The sequence below is a fragment of the Chrysemys picta genome, chromosome 10 (genome assembly GCF_011386835.1).
Source record: "Chrysemys picta bellii isolate R12L10 chromosome 10, ASM1138683v2, whole genome shotgun sequence".
Lineage (NCBI taxonomy): Eukaryota > Metazoa > Chordata > Testudines > Emydidae > Chrysemys > Chrysemys picta.
The window spans coordinates 26,265,473-26,287,894 of record NC_088800.1 but is presented as its reverse complement, the minus strand read 5'-3'; the positions used below and the strand labels follow the sequence as shown (position 1 = coordinate 26,287,894).

At 40.0% G+C, this 22,422-nt stretch overlaps 1 protein-coding gene across 18 annotated transcripts in view; it reads right to left on the bottom strand.

Annotated features, from left to right (window-relative positions):
- TCF12 (transcription factor 12) overlaps window positions 1-22,422 on the bottom strand; it is a 304,994-nt gene that overhangs the window by 78,434 nt on the left and 204,138 nt on the right. For all 18 annotated transcript variants that reach the window (XM_042853875.2, XM_042853876.2, XM_042853881.2 and 15 more), the window contains one exon: window positions 19,906-19,970. In XM_042853875.2, the coding sequence (XP_042709809.1) occupies window positions 19,906-19,970 (65 nt within the window). The remainder of the gene's footprint in view (window positions 1-19,905; window positions 19,971-22,422) is intronic.

The following is a 22,422-nucleotide window of genomic DNA, read 5'->3' as shown; positions in this document are numbered from 1 at the left end:
AGATCTCAACATATTCCTCCTCCTCTCTTTATACTAAAGCTTTTTTCAGTACTACATCAGCTGCCTACTCAATATGTAAACCCAAGCAGAACATGCTATTGTGGATATTTCTATTCCAAAGAAAGGGTGGGGGGAGGAGGGAAGGGGAAGAAAGATGGAAATATCACAGTAAGTAGCTTTTAGAAGAATCCAAATCAAAAGACTTTTTTCAGGGGGGGAAGGGGAATAAATATAGGAAGGGAAGCATAATGTTTTTGTGTTTATTCGGCATTTAAATTACTTGAAAGCATCCAATCAATAGAGTTATTTTTAAATAACTACCTCCCTCACTCCACTGTGATGGTTGGTTTCCCGCACTGGTACCCTAAGTGGTAAGACTACAAATGCTGTTATAGGCTTCTAGAAGCAGAACCCTGCTGATGCTGGTGTCCGATCCCTGAGGTTTTGCTGGCTCAGCTTGTCTTTTGCTCATCCCCCAGGGCGAGGTATTTTTGCTTTGCATACTGAATTCTGGGAATTCATTACTAAATACTGTGATTACAGTCCCCCCCCCCTTTGAATCTTTTTGCTACATTATGAAAGGAATAATTTGAGCTTTTTCCTTTGCATGATTATACAAAGGAGGCAGCTTTATATGGTACTGAAGTGCAGGAGAGGAGCAGCTAAAGGGGTCTTCATCTTACTTTTTAATTTTTGGGTAACCTGCTTTTCTTTATGATTATGAGATGTGGGCATGAGAAGTTCACTTTGTAATTATAATACAGCATTCTGCCAGCTGAGTTTTAGTGTTTTAAAACTCTGAGTATAAATATACCAAGACACTATCTCAAGCTCTATCTTTGCATCAACTTACATTCTCTGTATCTTTAGCACAATCATATTTTAAAATACAGGACCACTGCACTATGTTGTATGTTTTTAGAATTGAGGTGCTGCTTCTTCTCCCCAACAACAACTAAGAGGAAGATCCCCAACCTCTTCCAAATGTTCACTCATACTGGGTTCAAAGTAGCGATGGCTCAAATCACACCAGGAGTGGATTCTAACAACATCATTTGTATAGCATTGATGTTCTGTTTTTTTGAAAGACATGGGGATGAAGGGAGGAAAAGAAAAAGGTTTGCACTATGGCTGTTGATTAATCACAGTTAACTCACATGATTAACTCAAAAAAATTAATCGCACTGTTAAACAATCTTCTTATTTACAAGGTCATCAGAAAGTGAGAACACACGTTCGCATGGGACTTTTGTAGCCAGCATTGCTAAACATTCGTATGCCCCTTCATGCTCTGGACACCATTTCAGGGGACATGCTTCCATGCTGATGATGTTCATTAAAAAAATAATGTGTTAATTAAATTTGTGACTGAACTCCTTGGGGGAGAATTATACGTCTCCTGCTCGGTTTTACCTGCATTCTGCCATATATTTCATGATATAGTAGTGTTGGATGATGATCAGCACATGTTGTTCATTTTAAGAACATGGTTACTGCAGATCTGACAAAACCCCAAAAAGATACCAATGTGAGATTTCTAAAGATAGCTACAGCACTCGACCCAAGGTTTAAGAATCTGAAGTGCCTTCCAAAATCCGAGAGGGATGAGGTGTGGACCATGCTTTCAGAAGTCTTAAAAGAGCAACACTCCGATGCAGAAACTACAGAACCCAAACCACCAAAAAAGAAAATCAACCTTCTGCTGGTGGCATCTGACTCAGATGATGAACATGAACATGTATCGGTCCGCACTGCTTTGAATTGTTATTGAGCAGAACCTATCATCAGCATGGGCGCATGTCCTCTGGAATGGTGGATGAAGCATGAAGGGACATATAAATCTTTAGCACATCTGGCATATAAATATCTTGCAATGCCGGCTGCAACAGTGCCATGCGAATTCCTGTTCACTTTCTGGTGACATTGTGAACAAGAAACAGGCAGCATTATCTCCTGCAAATGTAAACAAACTTGTTTGTCTGAGCGATTGGCTGAACAAGAAATAGGACTGAGTGGACTTGTAGGCTCTAAAGTTTTACATTGTTTTATTTTTGAATGCAGTTATTTTTTGTACATAATTCTACATTTTAAGTTCAACTTTCATGATAAAGAGATTGCACTACAGTACTTATATTAGGTGAATTGAAAAATACTATTTCTTTTGTTTTTTTACAGTGCAAATATTTGTAATAAAAATAAATATAAAGTGAGCACTGTACGCTTTATATTTTGTGCTGTAATTGAAATAAATATAGAGTGACCAGACAGCAAGTGTGAAAAATCGGGACAGGGGTGGGGGGTAATAGGTGCCTATATAAGACAAAGCCCCAAGTATCGGGACTGTCTCTATAAAATCGGGACATCTGGTCACCCTAAATAAATATATTTGAGAATGTAGAAAACATCCAAAAATATTTAAATAAATGGTATTCTATTATTGTTGAACAGTGCGATTAAATGAGATAAAATGTTTTAATCACTTGACAGCCCTAGTTTGAATTATTTTGATATACTTTCCTGAGCACAGTGTCTTTCAAATACATGTCTTTCAGGTTTCAGAAGCAGGAAATTGAAATTAATGACAGCTCATCCCAATTTGTGAAATACTAAATTTAAAAAGTCTTCTGTTACAAAACTATAAAGATGACTTAGTTAAAGCTACAATTCCATTGTCAACCCAACACCCCACACCAGGTGAACCCTAACTATGAATTACCTGATTTTTGTGCAACTGAGATCTATGCTGAAATGCTGTATTAAATGAAGACTTTTGATCTCTGCAGATAAAGCTGTTATGTAAAGTTGTTATTGTGCACACATGACCAATTAATTTTAGAAAAATCTATTAAAATGCTTTTTTTACAAGTTGAAAATAGGTCCACATAATGGCTCTGTTAATTTACAAGTCACATTTAGATCTTCCTGTCCTCTGCTGGGTTTCCCCACCAATATGTGATGAAATAAGAACCCACACACATGCACAGACCATAGAGATTTTGCCACCAGCCCATATAATCCATTATTAATGTAACAAAGAATGTCTCTAGTGGTACAATGAAACTATATTAGCAGAAATTTATCTGATTAGTGGACCAAATAACGGTTAGCCTTTTAATGCCTAATCATGTATGCTTTCACTTATAAAGCTGTACATATCACTGAATAACCAACTATTCTAATGTGTTTTGATGCCAGGTTCAGTATTATCATAGAATCATAGAATAATAGGGTTGGAAGAGACCTCAGGAGGTCATCTAGTCCAGTGGTCTCCAAAGTGGGGTGCGCAAGAGGATCCTTGGGGGTGTGCGGCAGGAGGAGCGCTTTTTTTTTTCCCCCCTCCGTCGTCAGGAAGGAGTCCGAGTGGCAGGTTTTTTTTTTTTTTTTTTGCCCTTTGGCAAAAATGGTAGCGCTGGTGCGGCAGAGGGTGTGTGCTCAAAAATTTTTTACTGAGAGGGGTGCGTGATCAAAAAGATTTGGAAACCATTGATCTAGTCCAATCCCCTGCTCAAAGCAGGACCAACAGCAACTAAATCATCCCAGCCAAGGCTCTGTCAAGCCAGGCCTTAAAAATCTCTAAGGCTGGAGATTCTACCACCTTCCTAGGTAACCCATTCCAGTGCTTCACCACCCTCCTAGTTTTTAGTGTTTCCTAATATCCAACCTAGGCCTCCCCCACTGCAACTTGAGACCACTGCTTCTTCTTCTGCCATCTGCCACCACTGAGAACAGCCTAGCTCCATCCTCTTTGGAACCCGCCTTCAGGTAACTGAAGGCTGCTATCAAATCCCCCCTCACTCTTCTCTTCTGTAGACTAAATAACCCCATTTCCCTCAGCCTCTCCTTGTAAGTCATGTGCCCCCTAATCATTTTCACTGCCCTCCGCTGGACTCTCTCCAATTTGTACACATCCCTTCTGTAGTGGGAGGACCAAAACTGGACTCAATACTCCAGGTATGGCCTCACCAGTGCCGAATAGAGGGGAATAATCACTTCCCTCAAGCTGCTGACAATGCTCCTACTAATACAGACCAATAGGTCATTGACCTTCTTGGCAACAAGGGCACACTGCTGACTGATATCCAGCTTCTCATCCACTGTAATCCCCAGGTCCTTTTCTGCAGAACTGCTTCTTAGCCAGTCGTTCCCCAGCCTGTAGCAGTGCATGGGATTCTTCCTTCCTAAGTGCAGAACTCTGCACTTGTCCTTGATGAACCTCATCAGATTTCTTTTGGCCTAATCCTCCAACTTGTTTAGGTCACTCTGGACCCTATCCCTACCCTCCAGCGTATCTACCTCTCCCCCCAGTTTAGTGTCATCTGCAAACTTGCTGAGGGTGCAATTAATCCCATCATCCAGATCATTAATTAAAATGTTGAACAAAACCAGTCCCAGGACTGACCCCTGGGGCACTCCACTTGATACCGGCTGCCAACTAGACATCGAGCTGTTGATCACTACCCGTTGAGCCCGACAATCTAGCTAGCTTTCTATCCACCTTTTAGTCCTTATAGTGTTCCAGCAGGCTGTTGGGCTATTCTAAATATTAGACAAAAGGTGAAAAGCCCAATAATAAAATTATATTTGCATCCCAGTCCTAATATACAGGTTATGGTCAGATTCCCTAGTACAAACATTATCTCAGTCTAGAATAGCTCAATAAAATGTCTGTCACCCTTCCCCATCCCAAGCTACAACCCACACTCTTGAAAGATCTTCTAGGATGGTTACACAAGCAAGTATGAGTTGCATGGTTTGGTTCCCCTACTGCTATTATCAGAGTACCCAACTAGTCCTTTGCTTCCATTCAGCTTTTTTCAGGATACTGGTTTGGAGATGCACTCTCCCCTAACTCAGTTGAGTTGACATTTTATAAGAAATGGGTTGTCTGCACAAACTTTATCCTCTAACAGTAGTCATCAGAATGGACTATTGGCAATTTTTAAAAAATCTCACAGAATAGCAAACCAGCCAATTGCACCTCAAAGAAATACGGGGTGGAGTTGTGGCATCTCCTCTTAACCAGACTTATTTTTTGGGTGTGGGAGGCAGGTAAATGGGGGCTTACGCAGGATAGAAAAGTTGGAAGCATGGTAACTGAAGCATCCTTCAGTGAATTCCATGGGAGGGAGTTCCGGGTAATTATTCTGATCTTCCTGGTCCCAGTTGGCAGCCAAGTGAAAGGGGAACAACTGGGGTCAGCCTAAGATGCAGGAACCAGAAGTTCTGGGATGCGCTGTGTAAGGCTTGAGAAATAGCACTGTTATTCACACTATTTGGCAAGACAAGGTTATGTTCTGCTCTCCCTATTACACTCACCAACAGACAGGGCTCTTACTTCCTTACACATCCCTCTGTAATCTATCGTACCATCAAGCATACATTTGCTTATGGAATATTCATAACCAATCTCCAACTAAGCACAGCCATAAATTCAAAGATGACAATACTGCATTCAGAAAAGCTTTCAAATGCTTCAACCCCATCTAAAGAAAAGGTGAGAAAAGAAACAAGTTATTTATTTTTTGTCTGCCTCTTTCCTTAAGACATTCAAAATGATTTCTCACAGAAGTGCTCCCCTTTTATAAATAGCAGTCCTCCTTCCACTATGCCTAATTTATAACACCTGCTACCCACTCCTCTCAGGGATGTCTTCCCTGATTAACTTCAGGTGGTCACCTCTTGCTTCAGAAAAGCCTTGCCTCTGAGCAAGTACATCTTTACTTTCTTAAATGTTATGCCTATGCATGGGCTCTTTATCTCAGCTGAAAAACAAGAGCCATTTTTGTGCTATTGGCAGAAGAATTATCCTCTAATAAGTCACAATCGAGAGAAGATTACAGCGTGCATAATATAAAGCAAACTAAAACTTGGTTTCCAGATTCAGAAGGGCCTAAAATACATAAACCTTTATTAACGAGTATCATATGGCAGAAGCCAGAATCACTGCTTCACTTAATATTGTGTCAGACTTTCCATTATAAAACCCGTTTTTCAGGGATTTACAGCATACCTGTAACACTGCTTTGGCCTGACACCTGATATAAAAGGTGTCGGCCAAGAGAAGATTAAAAAGCAAAAATTTACAAAACAAAATTAATTTATCAGTTTTTAAAGTTATATTAGTGTTTTTTTAAAAACACATGCACAAATGTACAACTCTTGGGGGTTCTTTTTTTGGGGGGGTACTTTTATTACTCAAAATTGGCTTGAATTTAAACCGATATTGTGGTCTCAGTCAAATTCCTATTGCCACATAACACACACAACATTGTAACTAGCTCTAATTGTAGTGTTAGCAAAATCATCAATGAAGAAAACATGGAACATTTAGAAGAGGTTCATCCAAAGTTAAGACATACTGCTGAAACAAGGGTGGGTGGGGAAACTGACCACACTGTTGATTATCTAATACCTTCCCTATGGATAAAGAACTTCAGTGTCCAATGCTGTCATAGATTAGTATCTTTCTCAGGCACTGAATTCACTTTGAAAAAATTGAAATAAAAAAAAAAAAGTCAGGCAGCCTTTAAAGTACATATTCTATTTTTTTTTAATTTTCTGTGTATAATATAAAGGGTGTGTATACCTGTTCATTTTTGCACTGTGTACATTACAATTTATCTCAGATATTTCTCATGTTTGTTTATTGTGTATTTAGATTTTACTTAAGAGAACCCATTGTGTTATTGGTGGTCTTAGTATTGGGATTTACTTAAGAAATTAGAGATGTGCAGGACCGGTTGACTTAGGTCATTCAGTCTAACAGACTGATGAACGTGCTGAGTTTTTTCTCTTCATTTCTTCCCAGTATTCCTATGAATGCCCCTTTGTACTACCTCACACAATTCCTCCCCCTTCCTATTCAGAGGCAGATTACCGTTTTGTGGGGCCCTGGGACAGAGCAAGTGGGGGCCACCCCTTCCGCCTGCAGCCCCCATCCCCAAGCATTCCTGCCGGAGAGTGGGATCAGGATGCAGGGGCTATACGTATTTAGCATTTCCCCCCCAGTAACTTTACTTACACACACACGAATCTATACATAAAATTCTCATAATACGTAAGCTTCTCACAATATATTAACCAGTTGCTACTTAACCTTAGTTATACTTGAAATATTTAATTACATAAAATATGAATGGATACAAATAATTGATTTATATTTTATTACACAGTTTACAAACAATTTGTTTATAAAAAACTAGCTAGTTAAAGTAAAATTATTAAAATAAGATAAATAATAGAAACAAAATTCAGAGGAGGGAGATAGAGACAGGGAGGGAAGGAAATGGCTATAGAGGCTGGGCAGATGGGAGAATGCATTTAATAGGATTGTTCAGATACTTCCAGCAAAGTATGAGAATTTTTCTTGAGTATTTCTGTTACAGTATACAATTCCTTCCATGGTGGCCAACCTTACCATGTCTATGAGCCAGTTTTCAATTGTTGGTCATTTTTTGGTTTTCCATTTTTGTAGTGCTTGTCTTTTAGCAATTACTAGTGCTCTGCCAAAAATTTTCAGATTTATTTAGCTTTCAGTTAATGTCTATTAAATTAAAAATTATATGTTTAGCTTGTAACACAATTATATTTGATAGGAAAAAATTAAGTCTGCAATTAAGTTCTGCCCAAAGTATCTGGGTACAGGAGCATTCCCAGAGCATATAGGTTAAGTTAGCACATGCTGAATCACAGTGCCAACATTTGTCTGACTTAACAGCACCTGTTTTGAACAGGCAGAGACGGGTTCAATGTATGCTCCATATGATTTTCTGCATGCTTAATCTTAAACGGAAGACCAAGGAACAGTTTGGCACACTGACTAAAATTTGTTTCCATTGGTTTAATCTTTTTTAAGTCACTTTTCAGCTCCACTATTTGCTTTTGTTGCCCTTCTCTCAACTCATTACAGTTTATCTTTCTGATAATACTATAATGCCATATGAACTGATGGGATGCCTTTCACCCGGAATGACGTTCTGGTCACCTCTCTTAATAAAAACACAGCAGAGATTGGAGGAGGTCAGAGACAGGCAACGTAAAGGATTACAGGACTGGATAGAATTCCTTATGAGGAGAGACTGAAAAGTTTTGAACTGTATAGAGAGAAAATAATTAAGAAGGAATACATGACAGAGGTACATAAAATAATCAATGTTATAGAGAAGGTAAACTGGGTACTTGTGATGAGTTCCCCGCAGGGTGCCACTTAGCCCTCTGACTCACCATTCTGGGTTCCCTCTCAGCACTGTGTTGCAGTGACAAGCTATAGATTGCTTCCGGTCCTACACTTCCACCAGTATTCACACAGGCAGGGACACACTCAGCTGCAGTTACATGCAGGCTGACCAGCCATTGCATGAACCAACAATAGAGAGGCTACAGCCAAAATAACCCCAAGCCCCCCGACATAGGACCCGAGAGCTGTACCATCCTGCCCTGATCGAAGCCCTGACCAGTATGAATTTATTACCCAGTTCGCCTCTCCCTCAATGTGGAGAGGAATATAGACTCATAGACTCATAGACTTTAAGGTCAGAAGGGACCATTATGATCATCTGGTCTGACCCCCTGCACGCTGCAGGCCATAAAACCGTCCCCGCCCCTTCCCTGGACTCTGCTGCTGAAGTCCCCAATCCTGTTATTAGTGGCCTCAATCGGCAGAGACCCTCCTGCTAGAGATCCCTGCCCCATGCTGCGGAGGAAGGCGAAAAACCTCCAGAGGCTCAGCCAATCTGCCCTGGAGGAAAATTCCTTCCCGACCCCAAATATGGCGATCAGTAAGACCCCGAGCATATAGGCAAGAGTCTCCATCCTGACCCCTTTTAGCCATTATGCTATTTACCTACCATTGCTTGGTTTTCCTTGACAACTATGTTTTACCATTAAACCATTCCCTCCATAAACTTATCTAACTTAATCTTAAAGCCAGACAAGTCCCTCGCCCCCACTGTTTCCCTCGGAAGGCCGTTCCAATATTTCACCCCTCTGACGGTCAGAAACCTTCGTCTAATTTCAAGCCTGAACTTCCCCACGGCCAGTTTATATCCATTCGTTCTCGTATCCACGTTAGTACTAAGCTGGAATAATTCATCTCCCTCCCTTGTATTAATCCCTCTAATATATTTAAAGATAGCAATCATATCCCCCCTCAGCCTTCGCTTTGTCAGACTAAACAACCCAAGCTCCTCTAGTCTCCTTTCATACGACAGGTTTTCCATTCCTCTGATCATCCTAGTGGCCCTTCTCTGCACCCGTTCCAGTTTGAGTTCATCTTTTTTAAACATGGGAGACCAGAACTGCACACAGTACTCCAAATGAGGTCTCACCAGCGCCTTGTACAACGGAAGCAGGACCTCCTTATCCCTACTAGAAATATGCACAATATGCTTGTGTTAAACCAAGCTGAGATTTTCCCCCAGACATTTCACTTACAGGCACACTGTACTGCACTGCATTTGCAGCTTGGGCTCCCCACCCCCGTTTCAAGTCCTTTTCTTTCAGAGTTTCTCTTAGGTGTTTAGTTGTGGGGGAGTTAAGAACAACAGATGATGTCACTCCCTGCCTTATATAGCTTTACCATATGGCAGGAAACCTTTATTCAAAAACAGTTCACAGCCCAATTTGTGGAAAACTACAGGTAGTCAAAATGGAGTCCAGAGACATGTGGTCTGGTCACATGGCCTTGCAGAGTCATAGCGGCCATTGCTTACTGGCTGGCCGAAACATCCACAGGAAGGTTTACCAAGTGGGGGATAAGCTTCTCCAAGGGCCTATTGTTTTCCCTGATTGCTCATTTCCCTGAATGGGCCCTTCACAACCAGCTATTGAGACTGGAAGCATCTTGCCTAGTGGGTGTCAGCCAGGTACACGTAGGCCACAGGGAAATGCTGGCCACTGCTTCCCGCAGCTCCCATTGGCTGGGAACGGCGAACCGCGGCCACTGGGAGCGGTGGGCGGCCGTGCAAATGTAAACAGACTAACTGGCCGCCAGTCAGCAGATTACCTTGATGGGCCACGGGCCGCAGATTGCCCACCACTGCTCTAGTCAAAGAATACTGGATCAGACAAACACTAGTGTGTTCTGGCACTGTAGTTCTTATGTCAATGTAACAAGTTGCCCAAGAATGAACAAAGTATTCCAGGTGTAGCTGTGCCAAAGCCATATAGGATTATAACCCCTCTGCCCTGTTACATGATGTCTGTGCATATGCAGACCAAGGCTATGGCTACTCTAGAGAGCTTACGGAGGCGAAGCTGCACTGTTGTAAGCTCTCTAGTGTAGTCGCTCTAAGCTGACAGGAGAGAGCTCTGACTTCATTAAACCGCCCCCAATGAACAGCGTCAGCTATGACGGCGGGAGATGCTCCCTCGCTGACATAGCACTGTCCACAGTGGCCATTAGGTCGATGCAACTTACGTCACTCAGAGGTGTGGCTTATTCACATCCCTGAGTGGCATAAATTATACCAACATAAGTAGTAGTATAGACATAGCCTACAACAACTTTTTCAGAAGTTCACATACAAGTTTAGAGAAGACTGCATTATATCAGGGCAATAAAATTGTCCATAAGCACATTGTAAACAGAGGTGTGTTGCTAATTTTCTTCCCTCCTATCATTCAGTTCATTTTAAGCATCACCTTTGCTGCTAGTCAACATGGCAAAAATTAGATCTCACTTGCTGTCCACAATCACCTGCATCTCTTTCACCTTTTCTGCTTCTCATATTTCTTCTACTTATAAAGCATATATGTTTCAGATAATGTTTTCTCAAACATATGATCTTGCATTTTCCATTTATGTGAGTAAATCTCATTGAATTTTCTGGCTATATTTCTAACTATTTCTGTGTTCTCACCTCCCAATTTTCATATTATCTCCAAATTTCATTAACATACTGCTTACTCTTTCTTCCAGTTCTTTAAAAAATACTAAGACTGGACTTAATAAATCACTGGAGAACCCCACAAAAAACTCAGTTTGAAACAGTATTTCTTGTTTCTCATTGTTCTCTTGTTCCTCAATTTTTCAATAGTTTTTAGTTTTATGACCAAGCCAGCCTGAACTAGTTTGAGGATGATATATCATGAAATACACTATGTATCTAACGTTTTATTAAAATCTATATATTGTCTGCATTCTGTTCATCTACTAATTTTGTATTTCTATGGAAAAATAGTTTTTATTGCAAGTTTTCTTTGAGTTTGTGTTATTTCTCATAGTTATCCTCTAAATGATTATTCCTCTAGGAAACTGGTCCTCTCTAGTTCAGCCTGACTTAAAATAAATTGACTGTGTTTCAGAAAACTGTTTAGCTAATTTCCTTAACAAAGAATGATGTCAAGATAAGTAAGCCAAGTAGCATAATTCCAAATTTTCCAAGTATTTCCTTAGCAATTCTTCATGAAGAGTTATTTTTACAAAGTAGAGCTGAGTGAAGAAGTAATTTTTCAGTTTGGTAACTGAACCAAAAATACCCAAAACATTTCTGTGTCAGGTCAAGCTAAATTTTTTGTTCTACTCAAAACAAGTAATGAGAGTAGTACCCCTTGCCTCACAGATGCTTTGGTACTGGTTCTATGGCTCCTAACTGCAGGAGTTGATCTACTCCTGCCATAGTCGACTCTTGTGAGAAGGGTCTCTGAAGAGGGGCAGGGAAGAGTGTTGTGGAGAGGGTACGGAGGTTAAGTGGATGGAATAGCCGGATCTCACGATCTCTAGGACTCATTTGTTCGATGTAATGTGCTCCCAGGCACAGCAGAACGTTGCCAAATGGTGGCCACCAAATGGGTGTGTGGTCACAGGTAATATAGTGGGGTGTGGAATCACCTCGCTGCAAGTGCGACACTTCTTGAAGTCTGGAGTACAGGGCATACCCTTGTCCGGGTGGGTCCTCCACAGTGAGGGTCAACAGAAGAAGGAATTCTTTTCTTTCTTCTTTTTGTTGTTGCTTTTAAGGCCTGGCCAAATAAAAGTCAAAAAGTGGCTAACGGATTTCTAAAAGCTAAAGATTAACAACTGAAAAGGAGACATAACCATCTCCTAAAGGACAGTTAAGGGCTCCGTCTCTAGCCAGGGTTGGTTGAGAAGGAAGAGGACCATTACCCATGCATGCTGGCTAGTCTTCTGGCACAGCACGAGGAGAGACAGCACATGTGGAGGCCTAATGGACACTGCTAGCAAAGTTCTCTGATCAGCAGTGCAGTCACACAGACATACCTACAATGGAGCACCCATAGCGACACTACTCGAAGAAGAATGAAAAGCTTTGACTTTTTAAAAAGTTTTACCTTTCTTTTTTTAATCCAAAACTATTCGCCAAATTTACAGATTGTTTTGGTCAACCCCAAACTTTATTTTTCAGTGAATGAACTATAAACTCATCATAGGGGATAGAAAACTGAACTGGGGGAAAGGATGTAGAAACTGTCCCTCTGAGGAGGCTGTTTTCTCAGATCTTTCCCCACTCCACTCCCAAGACTATCATTTCCTAGCTTCTTCTTTCTTTCAGTCTTATTTTCCTTCCCACCCGACAGAAGTTTGGTGGTGCTCTCACTTTCTGGAGTATCTGTACATATTGATTTTTCTCCTCCGTCCCCCCACGTATAAAGGAGTTCCCACAACACTTGAGCAAAACTTAAGTAGGAATGTGTGATGTTGTTCAGTCTATATGGTTTTATAAAAACATAATAAGAAGTGAATATAATGTAACTGGAATATGCTTCATGCAAAAGGTCTCTTGTAAGGTATCATTACAAAGCTTATAATCTTCTGAGTGTGATCATCCTATTTGTATAAATGTACCACTCTTGTATCTGAAACTAAAAATATGAACTATAATTCTGAGGGCCTATTGTAATTATGCAAAGTGTGGGCCATTAATGGTGGTTTGGAATCTTGACGACTCCCATTAACCAGGACCATTGTCTGCAGATGGCTGTGTTTACCTGTTAGGCTTCTTGTATATGTGTGTGTTGACAAGTGGGTAATGAAGTCTTGCAGTGACATGTGATCATGTCACCTGACCTGGAATCCATCTTTAACCAGGTGCTTTTCCAGTGGGGGGAGGGAGGTGTGGAAACCCAGAGGGACAAAGGGTTCCCGCCTTACGCAAAAGATATATAAAGGGGTGGAAGAGAATAAGTGGAGGGAGAAGCCATCATGAAGAATCCCCTAGCTATCACCTGAGCTGGAACAAGAGCTGTACCAGGGGAAAGAATTGTGCGCAGGCCTGGAAGGTGTCCAGTCTGAGAAAAAGCTTACTGAAGCATCTCTGAGGGTGAGATTATCTGTATTCAATTTGATTAGACATAGATTTGCGCATTTTATTTTATTTTGCTTGGTGACTTACTTTGTTCTGTCTGTTACTACTTGGAACCACTTAAATCCTACTTTCTGTATTTAATAAAATCACTTTCGTTTTATTAACTCAGAGTATGTATTAATACCTGGGGGAGCAAACAACTGTGCATCTCTCTCTATCAGTGTTATAGAGGGCGAACAATGTATGAGTTTGCCCTGCATAAAGCTTATGCAGGGTAAAACGGATTTATTTGGGTTTAGACCCCATTGGGAGTTGGGCATCTGAGTGCTAAAGACAAGCACACTTCTGTGAGCTGTTTTCAGGTGAACTTGCAGCTTTGGGGCAAGATATTCAGACCCTGGGTCTGTGTTGGAGCAGAGGGGAGTGTCTGGCTCAGCAAGAGAGGGTGCTGGAGTCCTGAGCTGGCAGGGAAAACAGAAGCAGGGGTAGTCTTTGCACATTAGGTGGCGGCTCCCAAGGGGGTTTCTGTGATCCAACCTGTCACAGAATGCTTCCAAGATCTGCACTCTGCCTGCTCTGCTAACAAAAATCCCAGTGAAGTTTTGAAAGAGGCAAAATACTGACTATGCAAAGCAATCTGCTTTTGCAATCAAATCTGGATTGCTGCTGCCAAAGTAATTAAACTGACAAACTGCCCAAGAAATTGACACAAATTACCATATATACTTGATCATAAGCCGGTTCGACACCCCCCCCCCCCAAGATGGATAAGTAAAAATGGAAAATTTTTATAACTCGTTCATAAGCCGACCCTATAATTCAGGGGTCAGCAAACTTATCCATCAGGATAAGCTGCTGGTGGGCCGAGATGGTTTGTTTACCTCGAGTGACCACAGGCACGGAGGTAAACCTAAGTAAACAAAGTATCCTGGCGCGCCAGTTGCTTACCCTGACGGGCCGGGACAGCAACTAGTGGAGAAATTTTGGGGGGAGTAACCCGTGACCACTCCCCACATGACCCTACCCCTAGCCCAGGACCCCCCCCACACACTCTCCCCATCCCATTCCTTCCCACCTTATCTGGGGAGGGCCAGGGGAGGATGTCTCTGGCCTGGCTGGAGCTGCTCCGGCAGGCTGGGCAGCGCGGCCGCAGCCTGCTCTGGTGGGGCAGACCGGGCGGCGCGGCCGCAGCATGTTCCAGTGGGCTGCGCCGGGGGGCACGACCGCAGCATGCTCCAGCGGCCCAGGCAGCGTGGCCACAGCCTGGGGGGTGAGCAGCACGGCTGCAGCCTGCCAGCCCCAGAGCTGCAGCTGCTTCGGAGGCCAGGAGGAGAGCAGCGTGGCCAGAAGCGGAGAGACTCTGGCCCCGCCTCTTCCCTTCCGTCTCTGCTGGCTGTGCTGCCTCTCCTTGCTCCCTCTGTTGGGGGGGAGGTCCTGTGTCCCACCTCTCCCTCTCTATACCCGTTCATAAGCCGACCCCCTTCTCTGGTGCTTCCCTTTTTTACTAAAAAAATTCAGCTTATGAATGAATATATACAATAACTATTTTTCTTATCCTCTCTTTACTCTCTTTTTAAAAGTTGTGGCACAAAATAAAAGTGACTTGTTTGTTTTGTGGGACATTTATAACATGAAGGTCAATGCAACTGGATAATGCAATATCTGGATTTTACTCTCAATGCTCTGATCAAAGTTTTAGACAATGAGATGTAACCTTTTAAAATCTCATATTAAATTCTGAAGTGAATTGTGCTGACCTGGTTAGCAGAGAGGCCATGAATTTCCTATAGAGAACAGAAGAAAAATCTGAGTAGACAAGCTCCAATAACTAGTGCTTATGTTCTATTTTCTATTTAATTATAATATCCTCCAGCCTGAATGAACTGTGAGCTTACACTCCAACCTCCTTATGACTGGGATCCAGATGAAGAGGATGTTTGCATATTAAAATGTAGCAAGGTTGGAGGATGATCCATCGGGTCAATCTGAGTTTTACAGAGAATGAAAAGCCAGCTAAACTCTCCTTCAAGGGACAAGCCAAATAAGTGCTATATTTAAAGTGATTTTATGAACTATAAAACATATTCCAAAGCAGCACTCAGACCACTGCATCTGCATTTCCTTGTAGTGTACATTCTATCCCTGTTAAACAAAAAAATTCCCAAACCCCGTATAGTAATATTTACACCATAGGAATAAAATGAATGTGATAAAGAATAACTGTAAAAATCTACCTTAAATATATTTGCTTGAGATAAATTCCCATAAGTAACACTAACTATGCTATTAATGTGCATAAAATGTTACTGACATATTGTAAAACTCTGGCTAATTTAATAATGCCTGATGTGCCTTACATCATGTTCAAATGATGTAATAATACGCTGTTAAATGAGTCACCTCACATTAGCTTCATGGCAATAGCATAACTGATGGGTCATTAAAGTGAAACTGGTGTAGCATATTACTGGAAATACTGTTATTTTTGCTATTGATTTTTTCTTCTTTTTTTATTGATCCAAAACATAGAGCTTCTGGAACAAACATCGTTATTAGCAATAGCCACAATACTTATAAAATACTAACAGCCACAAATAAGTTAAAAATCCATCTATCATTACAGCATAAAATATTTTACAATACAATATTTTACACTGATTGAGTAAAATGTAATTAGTCCATCACATCACTGTATCTTTCAACAATCGTGTTTCATAGATTTATATGGCTATCATCAATTTCATTCTCTTAGTGTATTTTATAATAAGAATTAGAATGTCTTGTCTACATCTGCATGTACAATTTATAGAATTATTAAGCATATCAAGACAACTGAGCTGTTCATAAACATGTTACATTTTAAACTGAAATACTGCTGATTTTCGCTCTTCATTCAGTTCAGATCTTGTCTACTATTTATTATACTTCAGGTTTGTTTGGTTTTTAAAACTACTTTCTTACATCTTGGTAATAATTCAAAGTCTGGATAGCATTCAATACAGAATAAAAGGGATATACTTCTACACTTCAAAAAATCCACCACTATGTTCCATTATTCCTTCATGATTGTCTGGATTTACTGAAGTAGAGCATTTAATATATTATTTTCCTATATGTACAAAATGTTACTATGTAATTAAGAATTAATCCAACCATAGCTGTGAACCTTAACATACAGTTACATTGTTTATGACCTCCCTATTTATGTAGGGTGCATTTTAAAGATAATGCAGATTTGATTGCTTATTATAAAAACCAAAATCTGAATGGTTAAATATATGTGCACTGACCTGCAGATACGTTCATGACCCTAGTTAAAATCCAGCATGCATTCACAATTCAGAATGTAATCTCCACTCATTTCACTAACAGAACATGTAGTTTCAATCTTACCATAGATAAACTTGATGAAAACAGGCACTTTCCCTTATTTACAAGAACTCATTTCAAAATAAAGCACTCTTTAAGGTTCACAGAGAAACAATTTAAAAAAAACAACTTAAATTGATAGTGTGATTCCACACAGAAAAATATAAATATAAACCCAATTTAAAGGGACACCAAATATGGTGTTTTTATAAAGTGGCCTAGCATAGCATTTTATTCTATTAGTAGATCACAATTTCTGGATTTCTTCTAAAAAACAATGACAGTCACTGGTTTGGTTACAGCTCAATTCGACCATCTTACTAGACGTCTCCTTGAGGTTTTGCATTTTCCAAGGGAGAGAAGCTGTAGGAGACAGGAAGGTGCAGGACATACCAAGGATCCAGAGGAGGGAGGGAACATGCATTGAAACCAAAAGGAGGAAAGCAGAATCAGGTCACTAAACACTTGGACAAACCAATTTACTATGGAGTAAAATACCAGAAACCGCACACAAAGCTTGTTTGGTTTGCGGAAATAGTTTTTGTGATAAATTGGAAAACTGTAGTCGGCTGCACCATAATTCAGGAAAACTGCCTACAGGGCATTGTTAAGTATTGGCATTCTTCACGCTATATGGCATAAAAATGAAGAGCTTGATACTGCAAACATTTACGTTGGTAAATATTTTACACATGAATGGTGCCACTGAGATGAAACAACAACTCACATAAACAAAGTTACTTAAAAGTGTTTTTGCAGGATTGGGCTAAAAAAAGCAGAGTAATTGGCCCCAAAAGCTTAATACTCAAAGAGGCAGCAGAAAAGCATCCTAAAAACTTTTTGCTAAAAGTATCTTGAAGAGACATTTAAGTTAAAGAACAAGTTGTAGTCTGTCACAGAAGTTCACTGAAAATAATTAAATCAACAGATTTAACAATATCTTAATTCTAAACCTCCTGTAAACATTAAGAAATCTTATATTTGGAGAGGAAAAACAAAACAAAACTTTAAAAAAAGACAACTGGGATCAAAACTAAAACAGAGGAATCTAATCTACTAAAAACTATTTTTCCCTTTTATTTACAACTTCTAAAAAGGGGACGGAGGGAGATAGAGAGATTGGGAAATCCCAGGAAAATCTTTTAACAAAACAAAATAAAATAAGATTAGAATAAAGAAGCTTTTGGCTTCAAAATAGTTTAATCAACAGAAATTAAAATAAAATGGAGAACTGGCATCACTAAAAAGTGGGCATACAAAACCAATTTCTTTGAAGCGAAACTACAAGCAAAGTTAACCTCTTCCCACTGCAGAACAAAACACAGTTTTACGTAATTTGATTGTAAACCTGTTCTGCAATATAAAAAATTAGCACTAATGAAAGTAATCAGTAAATTAGTAAATTAGCCAGCTTCCAAAATAATGTCAAACTTAAATTATCATATTTAAATATTGCACATACTGACTTGTTTGAACAACACTAACGTTCATACAATCTACCAATGTCTAGACTAGCAATCATATGAAGTCCATAACTTGCATTTAAAGAGGTACTGCCGCTTTTTGGGAGACTGAATATTAATAAGAGTTTCACAGTACAGATACAAATGGTCTTTGTTTTCAATATCTGTGTTGCAGAGAAGAGACGGAATAGAGGAATCAAGATGACCCTTACTTAATAGGAGAAGCAGTGCTACAATCAGTACTGCCACATGGTGCTGCCTTTTCACGCCTTACAAACTACTATTTAGAGACTTGGACAAGTGTCAAACCCAAGAGCTAAGTTTTTCCAAGGTTAGACATTCCTGAAAACACTAGTTCAAAGTGACTAGAATGTTTACTGGAAATAAGAATATATTTTCCCCACTGAAAATAAATAATCACAAATGAATTTCTCTCCTAGCACTAGACACGTAATACACTAGTTATTTAACAATTTTGAAAAAAAACAGCATTTGGTTTTCAGCACAAATTCAGGAGTACTGTCAAGGTGTAGTTTAAAAAATGTAAACATTTGCAGACCACATTCCTTTTAAGAAAAGAACTAACACATTTTGTTTTATAAATTGTTCTGGCTATGAGCTACACCTGGATTTTTTTTTTTAAATCTAAGATGAACATATTGACACTGAAATGGAAATATGCCTGCATCTTACAACTTATTTTAAACATTACTAAAACCATTTATTATAAGAAATAACACAGGATTATGTTGGTGAAAAAATTTAGAAATCTGAGGATATTATCTGCCTTAGGAGCATTAACATTAAACAGAAGAAATAGAAGAGTTTGCTAATGCAGTGTATTATTTATACTACCAGCATTTCACTTCTAGAAAACTGAATTCAAATTATAGCTTGAGTCACAAATGAAAATTAATCTGGTGGACTCAGTGCACATTCTACTCTCATTGACAATTTGGCCTGACTAGTTGTCTGCTCAAGAAAAAAGAAGGCTTAGATTTTCAGACAAACGATTTTGAGTATCTCTGTTTCTGGGTTCACACTTGGAAAGACCTTAAAGGGTCCTAATTTTCAGATAGTGAATGATCAGCATTTTCTGAAATCTGAAGTTGGAGATCTCGCTAACAGCAGCAAACAAAAATCACTAGCCACTTTTGAAAAACTTGGTTCAAGACTGGAAAACCTGAGTAGTTTCAGGTCAGGATGAAAACACATTGGCCGAAGAATACACAAAGGCACGGGGGAGGGGAGGGGGAGCAACCAAAGACTCAAGGGATGGGGTTTTTATACAGGGACTTAGTCCTCCAGGTTACTATTCAAATCCAGCCTAGGTCAGTAGTTGCTGGAAGTTCATGGTTTGGTGGTCTATATGAAATAAATCTGGTTACTTTAATCTAATCCCAGTGAACAATCACACCAGCTGGCAAGGAGGCCAAGAATTGAAAGGACTCAGTCCAAGATGATCCCATCTAGGAAAGGGGTGGAGCATATTGGGGAAGCAAGTTGCCAAACATGTATAGCACTGTATATATATCCATTCTTTTGTTAAATAAAGGACTTGAGTCTCCAGAACTATGGAAACAGTTCCCCTTTCACAAGCACTAACCCATCTCAAATATACACACAAAAGGTTTGTGAGGCAGTTGGACAGCATTAGCTCTCACAAAGTACAATTCAAGCCAGTGCTATTAGACCTTTACATTCATTTCTGTCTTAGGTAAGAACTATTAGCCTGAAATGTTCAAATGAATTCAACTAATTACTGAATGAGGATAATTCAACTTCTTTTCAATGATCACCGCACTTACTTGACAACCTGGTAGTCCTGGGTCTCTGCCATATAGTGGAAATGGACCCCTATCTGATGTTTTTCCTACAAAGCAAAAGAAAAAAAGGTTTGAAATAAACCCATTTTTGAACTGGCTAGATATTTTACATTAAAAATATTTGCCAGCACAACATTAAAACAAAACCTGAAGCCCTGTGCAATCTACAGAAAGCAAGTTGCCAGGTTAAAAGTGGGCTTATTCATATATTTCTTTTATATGGTTAAATGTCACTCTTTAGTCTATCAACATACCATAGTACAGATCAGGGATAATTTTGTACATTGTTATAGCTATCCATCTGTTATAAGCAAAATGAACATTTCTAATGCTGGTAGCACTATTTGGAAAAGTGATATCAGAATGACGCAGTGTAGTAAATTGATGGCATGCAGGAAACTGACATATAAAACTGGATGTCCAGACTCATTACCAAAGTATTTGGAACTCAGAATTGAAGAGGTAAAAGGTTTGGGCTGTGGTGTTAACATGATGAGTACACCTCTGCTAGTTGAATCACAGAACAAAAAACAGTCCACAATCTTAGAGGAGTTACATCCTACTCTCCCAAATGGAGACAAGGTTGTATAATAGCAACAGATGAAAACAACAGAAAAAAATGGGAAAATCAAGGAGAAAGTGCTGGCAGCAGAATAATCATAATAAAGGAAATTCTGAAGACCGTAACCCTCCGGTTCTTAAGCACAAAATGAAGCCCACATTCAGATGCCTAGGGAAGGGAGGACAAGCGCATGCAGGGATGCACAAAAATTCAAATTTGTGAAATACAGAAACTAAAACCAAGTAATTCACAACAGGTTACTGTAATTTCATGTAACTGTTGCCACCTTTAATAAAGACATCTCATATAATCAATCATTTGGTGGGAAGAATCAATAGAACTACTAGGGTATATTGACATTTGAAACAAACGCCACAACTCAATAAACTAAAAAGGAGTGCAGGCGCTGGCACACATCCCTTCTCTGGTATTCTGTAGTGCAGCAACAGGAGTTCCAAGTTTAACCAGAACACTCAGTGTCATACATAGTGCTTGTTACAGAGGTAGGCTAACTAATTTAACAAACCATTTACGTGACAATTAGTGTGGATTTTTTTCTTTTAAATAGGTTCTTCCATGTACTAATAAAGGCATGGGGTGGTGAGGAAAGAAAAAGGTAAAGCAGCAGCTTAGTTTAGGCTTTCCGGAAATCAGCAACTCTGATTTAGTTCTCAATGAAGCAAAAGTTCAGCACTATTTAGGACACTTCACACCCTCCCACGCCCAAATCACAATGCAGGCAATAACTTCTTTTGCTAACAAATTAAAATGCAACAGAAACACAGTAATTTTGTAATCTATGATTGATCTAATCAACCCTGGAAACCCACATATGCCCACTCATCCTTTAAAACCTTCATCTCAGGAGAAAACTCTAACCATATAAAAAGCTCAATTAACCTACCCATTCAAGGGAACAACCAGACTTTCCCCACTTAGCCTTACGAAAGTATGGCTGTCTCCTGGCTTGCAGGCACCACACACAGGGCTGCGCTCATCATGCAGAACAGCTGCCCTAGTATGTTGCTGGTTGGGGTTGGAGGGTGTGAGATGTGGCACCCCCTCTGGCCACTACTGGTAGCAATAGTCAACAGTGAGAAAGATGCTCCATGGCTCCCCGTAAGAACAGCCACTTCCCAGGCAATACCATAAAGGGGTGGGAAAGTGCTCCATAGCTCCATTTACTGTTTCCAGTGCTGCTGGCTGAGTGGGAGGAGAAATCCAGGGCCCCACCCCTTACCCTGGTTGTTTCAGTACGAGGGACCTGTGGAAGACTTCCTGGAGCTTCATCTTTCTGACCCCTGCCAATGCTTATGGTGGCTTATGGTGGGGGTGGCGGAAGAAGGTTCCCTGATTCTGTTTGCTCATGCTGTCCAGGGCAGACAAGGAAAGAGCTTCTCCCTGCTCTATCCCCCCCCATTCCCATCTTATTCACACCCACACAGTGAAAGTGAGGGAGGTGGAGTATGGGATGGAGGGGGAAAGCAAATGGCAAAGAGGAACCAATAATGAAAGTGGGGTATGGAATAAACGAGGAGGGAAAGTGGAAAAGGAATAGAAAATGAGTGAACAATTAGATGAGAGTGGGGAAAAAGTGAGGGGGGGGGAATGGAAGGTGAAGACGTTGCGCTCACACGTTTTAAATTTAAGCTCAGGCAGTTTAAAAAAGAAACCAGAGTCTACAATATCCCTCACACAATTATGTACTGATATGTTCTAATCTTTCTGTGTTCATTGTATTCTCAGATTTATCAAGCACGTGTGATTCTTTTTAAAATTTACTACTTGCTAATACCAGCTTTACAAATTGAAGTCCCAATCCTGGAAACACCACAAGAGGAATATTCCACTGAAGTCAAGTATTTACAGCATCCAGCCTTAAAATGTGGCTTTGAGGTTCTCTATTAAATCTCAGATGTTTGACAAATAACATTAAC